Source organism: Dunckerocampus dactyliophorus, chromosome 3, assembly GCF_027744805.1.
Source record: "Dunckerocampus dactyliophorus isolate RoL2022-P2 chromosome 3, RoL_Ddac_1.1, whole genome shotgun sequence".
NCBI lineage: Eukaryota > Metazoa > Chordata > Actinopteri > Syngnathiformes > Syngnathidae > Dunckerocampus > Dunckerocampus dactyliophorus.
The window spans coordinates 36,336,407-36,346,179 of record NC_072821.1 but is presented as its reverse complement, the minus strand read 5'-3'; the positions used below and the strand labels follow the sequence as shown (position 1 = coordinate 36,346,179).

General features: G+C 40.4%; 1 protein-coding gene across 2 annotated transcripts; it reads right to left on the bottom strand.

The window, feature by feature from the left end:
- Positions 1–834: 834 nt before the first annotated feature.
- Positions 835–9,448, bottom strand: LOC129178338 (oocyte zinc finger protein XlCOF6-like). Of its 2 annotated transcripts, XR_008569776.1 has the most exons (3): positions 8,190–9,448; positions 1,882–5,744; positions 835–1,639 (listed from the first exon to the last, which is right to left on the bottom strand). XR_008569776.1 is itself a non-coding variant. In XM_054770478.1 (2 exons), exons 1-2 carry the CDS (start codon positions 8,311–8,313, stop codon positions 3,835–3,837), a joined length of 2,034 nt encoding a protein of 677 aa, XP_054626453.1. In that variant the 5' UTR covers positions 8,314–9,448; the 3' UTR covers positions 1,651–3,834. The 2 variants fall into 2 exon arrangements, 1 of the variants encoding a protein (XP_054626453.1); XM_054770478.1 differs by lacking the exon at positions 835–1,639 and having other exon boundaries at positions 1,651–5,744.
- Positions 9,449–9,773: the final 325 nt, after the last annotated feature.

Sequence of the window (9,773 nt, the reverse complement as noted above, 5' to 3'; positions counted from 1 at the left end):
CCTTAATTCAACTTATTTTTATGTAGTAGTCTTCTGCTTCTTTGTGTTGAGAATTTATTTTCTTTTATAAGAATTTATGTTCATGCACAGTATATATATCCTGTTTACATCAATGCTCTTACTTCATTTATTGGCCAATATATTAATGTCGGAAGATTATAAACATGGGAGAGGATTACTAACCTGCTCTGTGTAACACAACTTGATGCCTCTTGAAAACAGCGGCCAGTAGTTCATGTTGTCGCTCGTTATCCTCTTTTCTTCGAGAAAGGTCCTCCTCGTACTCTGCTCACATGATGCCTTGAAAGCTAGAATGCTGTGTCCCCTCTATTCAACCTTCCCCTACAACATGCACTGTCACGCCATTCTTTCTCTCTATTCTGATATAACTTCTCATGTGTAACACATGTAATTAATCTGTCATTTATTCATTATGTTGTTCCTGTAACATGGAAAGTGGGCACAATTACTCAAATCCAGTAACGAAGCAGATACTAAGAATTATAGACCAATCGGTATGTTGCCTGTTATATCTAAAATGATTGAAAAATGGGTCACTAAACAATCGATAAGTATTTGAAATAAGGGTAAGAAGCCTTTGCTTGCAATCAATGTTTTTCTAGAAAAAAAAAGGTCTTTAGACATTAGTCCTTTAGGTGACGCCACTTTTCCTGGTGTAAAAAGGGCGTTTGATACGATGAAAACACCATTTTCTAGATGAACACAGTTGAGTGTCTATGACCACGTGTAACACTCCCGTGGGGTGTATACAGGGTGAAGGGATAAGGGGACAAGGGGATATGATGGACCAGTACAGGTTCGGCTACTGGAATAATTTTTTGGCTTAGCAGACATAAAAAAAACCACAGACCAAGAATAAGTTGAACTGCCGGCTTATTATTACAAAATACAAATATGGACAGAAACATTTACACACATAACATACAAACACATAACACACACTTCCAGTTGAGTTAAACCCTTCTACCTTTTTTCTGTTAAACCTTATTTTGGTTTAAAGAATTAAGTTAGCACTATGTTGACACCAGATTTGGTATTATGGCCAATGTTTAGTTCCGTTGTTGGTTTAGTCCTCGGTTGCAACCTTTTGTTTAGTTCGTGTTAGTTCTTGATTAATTTCTAATTAACTACTTGGTTGAAAGTAAACCAAGTTTAGTTCTATTCTTGTTACATTCAAATCAGTTTTTGAAATTTCCATTTTTTAGTTTGTTTACAAACATACAAATCACTTACTGTAAAAATAACCCTTTTACAATAATTTAGGAAAATACCAAAAGAATAGAACAATGTGCCAAGTTAAAAATAATTCAGCAAAAGACTGAATAACCAAATTAAGTCTTTTTCTTTCTTTTCTATTTGTTAGTCCTGTGATTGTCTTGGACAATCCTGCGGTTACCCTTGGTCCACTGCAGTTTTGCAGAAAGAATGGGTAATCCTACCAGTTGTAGTACCATGCACCGGTCAGCAGAGGGCTTGTTGCTCCTGAACTGGTCCTGGCGCATGCGCAGTTCACAGGTTCCGTGGGTGGCTCGCCATCTTTATCTCAAGCACATGTGCTCCAGCACATGTTCTCTTATGTCGATCTATCTCGATAGTTCTTCAACCCAATCTAATTGGCCTATCATAAACAACATGAAATATGCATGAATATATCAAATAAACCAGTGGGTAGTGTTACAATAAAGAACACGTCGCTTTCGTCTCTTAATTAGTGCTCGTTAACAAGTGCAGTCACCGAAATACACTTGCAACAGGATAATGTTAACTATTGAAAATACACCATAACGTCACCACAAAACATAACCACTATATTACCTCACATCACTTTCAAACAAAATAAAATACATTTCTTTCACTCACCAAGTCCCGTTCGAGAAAATAAAACATCTCCAAAACAGGAAAACGGTGGAAAATCAAAAATACCTTTTTTGCACTTTCTTCAGACAACAAAAATAGTATTTAGACACGTTTTCATATTTTTCTGGAAAGTTTCCTGCTCTTCTCCTTCTGCTGCTCACTATGTGCTGACTGCGGAATGTTCTCCCTCCTCTGCACAGGAAATGGAGCTAGTCACATGGGTTACGTAGCAACGTACCCTTTCAAAATAAAAGTCACATATCCGTAATTCAAACGTAAATTACAATAACCAATGAATTTACATCCTTTTCACATTTTAACAGGTTTTAAACAACATAGATTATTATACACATATTTACAGATTATATAACCATATTGTCTCATATTTTTTCTTTATACAAAGTATTTATTGCTGTTTTTATTAATATGCTTTTACTTTTGAGCATCCAGTTAACCTGGGTTACACACGCAAGACTTTGGATGAAATCTTACTTGTCGAACAGAACTCATTGTGTCTGTCAGTGGTATCAAATCCCCATATTTGGACTGTTAAGACGGAATAGCCAAAGCTTCCATACTTGAGCCTATTTGATTTTCTTTATATATGAATGATTTACCAAACGTCTCCTTACCATATTATGTGCAGATGATGCGGACATCTTTACAAATGCAAAGTCTGACACAGAAGGCTCAAAAAAGTTGACATCAGCAATCACCCGTATCGTGTGGCTTCCTAAATCATGGCTTTCAGAAAGGAGATGAGCTGCGGTTTGTGCATGAATTCAAATATCTTTGTTAGGGTTGTGACGGGTAAGCATCCCAGACGCAGAGCCACTCCACACGGTTTGGGTGCCAAAAATAGAATTCTTTTAATGAACAAAATCCAATGATCTCAATGCAGAAAAAAATGAATAACAACAGAGACAGATAGTGCAGGACAAGATAGCAAAAAATGAAAACCGCACCATAGGTTAGCCCGTAGCTGGTAAAAAAAAAAATACTAAAGCGACTAAAAATGAAAAACAGCAGCCGAAAGAAAATCCCTACATGGACGGTGGACGGCGTGACGATGTCACGAGGCGCCAGGAGGACGGGAGACGGGTATACAAAAATGCAATACTGGAGCGAGAACAGGAACTATAACAATCAACCAGATAGGAACAAAATTAAGCTGACGGAACTCCACTGTCCAGTAGCATGCCGTTAAAGCAGTACAAACCCACATCCTCCTCCTGCAGCCAGGCGGCTAAATACCCCTAATGGCAAAGTGGCTACAGGTGCGCCTCTGCGGACGCCTCCTGGTGGCCTACCTGGCTTATCAGGGAACTTTTTGAAAAAGTCATATATTAGAGAGGCCTCAGGAATGACTCAGGAACGCTCCTGTGGACCACAACACCCCCAATCAACAAGATACTGAAGCCCCCTATCCCTTCTCCTAGAATGAAGATGAAATCCACAATGAGTGGAACAGTAACAAGAACCTCGACCAGCGGTGACTGTGTAATACCTGACGACGCACAACATCCAACAGGTGTTATCAGTCAAAGGTACGGAAATTTGGAACAACAATCCAACTACATTCATTTAAACCACATCTGTAACCATTAATGTTACGCTAATGTTTTATCTTACACATTGTTGTACGTCGTTGTGTTTTATTTTACATTTGTGTGACGGTTTCGTGTTTTCCCGTTGCTTCTTTGACCTGCCAGGAACTACAGATGTAAAGTAGCCTTTGGGCTAATTCTGGCGTATGTGCATGCAAGTGTTCCTGAATATACAGTATACTGTCCCTTTTTAAATAAATTCAAAATACAAATTAGTTTGAACATTTCCGTATGATCATTACATATTATATTATCAAGATTGTGTTACACGCACAAAACACAATACATGTGGTGGTAAAGTTTGATGGTCAAAGTTTTCAAAGTCTGAACAGTTTAAAGTCCTGCAGCGTTATTTACTCCTGTCACTCTCACCAGCACACTTGTGATTGTTAAGCTGGTACTTATAAGAGAATCTTTCATCACACACACTGCACCTAAACACTTTCTCACCAGTGTGTCTTCTCATGTGTCTTTTCAAAGCATGAGTTTGTCGAAATCCTACAGCACACACTGAACACGAATAAGGTTTCTCTCTCGTGTGTGTTGCCATGTGTTTTTTCAAATTACCTTTTTGTGTAAATCTTTCACCACACACTGAACAGGGATATGGTTTCTCCCCAGTGTGCGTCCGCATGTGTTTATCCAAATCACCTTTATGCTCAAAACCTTTACCGCACAGTGAACAGGAATATGTTTTTTCTCCACCATGTGTTGTCATGTGTTTTTTCAAATCACCTTTATGTGCAAAACCTTTACCACATACGGAACAGGAAGACATATTCTCTTCAGTGTGTGTTGTCATGTGTTTTTTAAAATTACCTTTATATGCAAAACCTTTACCACATACTGAACAGGAATACAGATTCTCTCCAGTGTGTGTTGTCATGTGTTTTTTCAAATTACCTTTTTGTGCAAAACCTACACCACAGACTGAACAGGAATATGGCTTTTCTCCAGTGTGTGTTCTCATGTGTGCTTTCAAATAATCTTTTTGTGCAAAACGTATACCACACACTGAACAGGAATATGGTTTTTCTCCAGTGTGTCTTCTCAGGTGTGTTGTCAAATTAGGTTTTCGTGCAAAACTTATGCTGCATACTGAGCAGGAATACGGTTTCTCTCCAGTGTGCGTTCTCATGTGTGCTTTCAAATAATCATTTTGTGCAAAACCTATACCACACACTGAACAGGAATATGGTTTTTCTCCAGTGTGTGTTCTCACATGTAATTTTAAACCACGTTTTTGTGCAAAACCTATGCCACACACTGAACAGGTAAACGGTTTCTCTCCAGAGTGCACTCTAGAATGTACTGTCAAACTATGCTTTTGAGTGAATCTTTTGCCACAAACTGAGCACAAGAATGGTTTTTCTCCTGTGTGACTTCTCATGTGTATTTTCAAACTTTGAGGTTCTACAAAACCTGTGCCACACACTGAGCAAGAATATGGTTTTTCTCCAGTGTGTTTTCTCATGTGTATTGTCAAATTATTTTTTTGTGCAAAACCCACACCACACACTGAACAGGAAAAAGGTTTCTCTCCAGTGTGCAATCGATTATGTCGTGTCAAAGTTTCCTTCCAAGAGAATCTTTTATCACAAATTGAGCACATGAATGTTTTTTCTCCTGTGTGACTTCTCACGTGTGTTTTCAGATTACGACGGTTTTTAAAAGTTTTGTCACAGTGAGAGCATTTCAAGTGTGTGTTGTCAGTGTGACATGTCATATCAGCTTTAGAGTCTTCATCATCAGTGTCAGGAGAGTGTGATTTTGTGTCGTCACTATCTGATAGTGGAGCTAAGAGGTTGTCTGCTTGTGATCCTCCACAGTGGTCTCCATCAGCTTCTGTTGTCATGTGTTGAGTTGAGCTGCTGCTTGGAGGCTCCACCTCTCTCTTCTCCTCACTTTCACCTTTGTCTTCTTCATCTTCATCATCCTCATCACCCGCCATAAGGACACCAATCACTGGGAACTCCAATCCTTCAAGATGATCTCCCTCCTGACTAATGCTGTGATCGTCCTCTTCATCTTTAAGGTGGTGGGGCTGTGGCTCCCCCTGTTCCTCTTTAAGGTGGGGAGGCTGTGGCTCACCCTCTTCATCTTTAAGGGGAGGGGGCTGTGGCTCCCCCTCTTCCTCTTTAATGTGGGGATATTGTGGCTCCTCCTCTTCCTCTTTAATGTTAGGGAGGTGTGGCACCTCCTGCTCCATCCTAGAGCTCCACTCCTGCTGCTCAGGGTGAAGATGTTCTTTGCTGACTTCTGCAGGACACAAGTAGACAAAGACATGCTTTAGAGAAGCTTTGCTCTGACAATGTCTCAGAAAAAAAAGAGAAACTCAAAGAAACTAACTCTGTGGTACAATTCCCAAACTCGGGAGCTCAAACATAGATCAGAAAAACTAGAGAGGAAACCGCGTTCTACGTATTTGTTAGAAAATCATTCAGCCTGCAAAGAGTTAATGTCTTAAAATGTACAGAAAGGTCCTCAGTAATGCCAGAGTAATGTATTACTCATCTTTAATTGAAAATCTATTTTTTGTGTTTTAGTCAGGCTGACGGTGCGATAGTTTTATTGATCCATCTATTCCTACCACTCTCAGTTGTGATAAAATTGTCACTATTAGAGACAAATAAATTCACCGCCTTCTGTTAATTGGTGCAATTCACCCCTCAAGTGTGGTGTCTTTAGCGCTTATCCGAGGTCGGGTCACGGGGTCAGCAGTCTAAGCAGGGAGGCCCAGTTGAAAGACATAGTTTCTCCAACATGTCCTGGGTCTTCCCTAAGTTATCCTACCAGTTGGATGTGCCGTGAACACCTCTAAATGCAACTGTTAATCCACATGTCCACCATTATCTAACCCAGGGGTCTGCAACCCGTGGCTGCAGGGCTGCACACGACTCTTTTATCCTTCTTGTGTGGCTCCAGCTGGTTTATGCTTTTGTGTAGTCACTATGCCATCTTCTGACGTCGTCATGAGCCTTTTAAAGTTCTGCGTCGGAGTTGACTGTGTGCTGTGCAGTTCTCTGCCCAAGTGCTTGGGGCAGTGTTTTCTGGTGAGTCCATGATGCCCGCCCACTATTCAGCTTCTTAGCTTTCTTTGTCACAAACAAACAACGGCAACTCAAGAATTGTGAGCGGTACTCGAACTGGAGCTAATCAATGTGTTACAACACTTTTATTACTAATGTTAAACCAAAATCGGCAGAGAAGCCTTAAGAAAAGACTTAGATAACATAACTAACTGCCAGATAGCAACAGGTGTGGCTCGTCACTCTGCCAGGAAGCGAAGAAAATGAATGTGACAATACGCTTATGGACACTGTATTTGTATCATTACCTACAATTTAGTGGTCAAATAGGTTTTGTGGCTCCAAGTGGGTTTAAATTTGGTGAAAACAGGCCCAAATGGCTCTGATGCTAAACTCTGATGCTGTTGGCGACCCCTAATCTAACCTAAGACGCTTATACAGATTCTCAAAGTGAGACTTCCATGTCCATCATTAATGTAAGACTACACAGCATCCCATTTCACTTCATACGTCCATGCAGGGTTTACGGGGGCTCTTACACTCACAAGTTAATGTCTTCATTCAAATAATTTTCAAAATGTTCCAAGTAAGGATGTCCGATAATATCAACCCACCCATATTATCGGCCCGATACTGACATGAAAATGTGATATCAGTCAACATCAGTATTGGGATTTTTTTTCCCTATAATGAAATAATGCTAATGTATAATGCTGTGTATAGGCCTATGGGCTCCCGTATTTTCCGGAGCGCAAATGATGTCCTCATCAAACCGCCTCTCAATCGCTTAAACAACCGTGGCTGCCTAGTAGCAAGATAGCTCGCTCCTTCCATCCATCCATCCATTTATCCTCACTAGTAGGACGATTACAATTCCCGGAAGTAAGCGACGGTAAAATCGGACGCCGTGTGTGCGCGCTTGGTTAGGAGAGTCTGTGGGGACGTCGGTGAAAATGTTGCCTTTTCATATAATATCGGGTGTATTTTCGTTCATATACATGTTTGTTAGGTACATTACTTCTTCCTCTTCAATTTAGTATCGGATTTATGCAGAGTGTTCAACCACGTCAACTCATACGAGTGTTTTGAAAGTTAACTCCAACTTTCAGCCGTTTAAACTCATGGATCGGAGCTTCAGAACAAGATAAAAGGTATGTAGGATATAAACTCACTTAAATATCTATCTGAAGATGAAATTTCGTTCAAATCTGATGGTGCGAAATATGTTAATTTTGCCCCGGAATTACTGTGTACATGCAATTTGTAGTGTGGCGAGGAAACGAATACAGAATAAGAGTGCTAGTCCTACATGAAAATTGTGACACTTGATTTTCTTCCCTGGATATTCTGATGATAAAAAATGTAAATGGATACTCTGTTGAGTTTTAAAACAAACGTCACAGCCTGAGCCTAAGGGAAAGTATTTTTCTGATGTTTTACAATGTTGTTTGCAGCCACATTGAGAAGCTAATTGCTGGTGCTGTATTCATTAGCTTCACACCAGATATGTGTTAATTCCACGACAAGAGATATCTGACGTTACACATATCGGTATCGGAAATTGAGAGTTGGACAATATTGGCAAAAAAGACAATATCGGACATCCCTACTTTCAAGTCATGTATTTAGTTGTCATGTGATATTTGAATTTCATTCATGTGACAGTACTACTAACCTGCTCTGTGTAGCGCAACTCGAGGGTTCTTGAAAACAGCGTCCAATAATTGACGTTGTAGCTCGTTCTCCTCTTTCCGTCCAGAAAGTTCCTCCTCGTACTCTGCTATCGTTCTTTCGCACATGTTCACACAATCACAACACTTTACACTCTCACTTGATCTCTGTTGATCACTTCCGGTATCTCTGTGTTAGCATCTAGCAAGCTAATCTACCCCGAGAGGCTTCAACGTTCACTTAGGGGACCTTGTCGTAACAGTAACGAACAACCCACGCGGAAAATACGCACAGCAACAACACACGCGGCAACAATCTATTTCGTTGCAATCTTTCTCACAATAGTTCAAAATGGCGAACGACGCATGCGCAGTATGTGTTCTTAACTTCCGCTGTCTTTGGTAACAGCTAGCAGGCTAAACTATAGCCTTGAGAGGACTTGATTCTGGATGAAAAATAGAGGTGTTGAATATTATTCTTTGACATGATCTAAATGTGTACATAATTTTAAAACACGATCATAGAGACGAAACAACACCGTCTTGCTATGACTTCCCCTTTCATTTACTTCCGCCAGACAAGAACAGAGTATATGCTGGCATTACTGCCTCTCTCAGGTGAGGAAGTGTAATTACATTCAAAACCTCTATCTTCCGGTATTGTGGTCACTTTCGGGAAGGATGTCCTGGACGCTCTGTTTTTGCGAGCATGTTCTTAAATAATTCGACGCTCTGTTTTTGCGAGTATGTTCTTAAATAATTCAACAGCGTGACTGATGTACTTTTCTGGCGCAAGGACGCCACAGTGTTCATTGTTGTTGGCCACACATTATTCTCACTATCCAAGAGCGATGAAAGCAATTTTTTGTACACAACCTTTTTTACATCAAAACGAGCCGTCCTTTGTGCAGTATTACTTACATTGATGAGCAGCCAGCAGTGAGACCGGAGCGCAGGGACCGTCTACAAATGTGTATACCAAAATGAAACAAACCATCAAACAATTTCACTTCTGTGACGTCTAGTGCCACCAAAATCACCTCACACATTAGTTGCATCGTGCTGGTTATCTTACAGCAATTATTTGGTAAAAGGTGCGTTTACATCATTTGGGGGAATTTCTATTGGGAACATAATTTAAAAATTAATCATTCTCAAATCAGCCTTTTCCCAAACGAATTGCCGTAGTATAACCAGGAGGAGGTCACTGATGTGTGTGGTCACATTGGTGGCACTACACGACACAGGAATTATGAAATGGTCGTTTGTTTCCTTTCAGTATAGCCATTTGTAGACCGTCCCTGTGTAGGGTCTAGCTGCCGGTTGCTCATAGAGATCGATGTAAGTCATACTGACCATAGTGACCGCACACAGTCCAGACGGTCACTGGACTTTCTTTGGCGCCCTAAAGCCTTCTTCACAACAACTGAATCGCTCTCCTTGAAGTTCTTAATTATTTGATAAATGTTACAAGCAGCAATGTCCTTGCCTGTGAAGCTTTTTTTTTGTGCAAATGATGACTGCAAGTGTTTCCTTGCAGGTAACCATGGTTAACAGAGTGTGCTACAGTGGCTGACTCTGGATGCGGA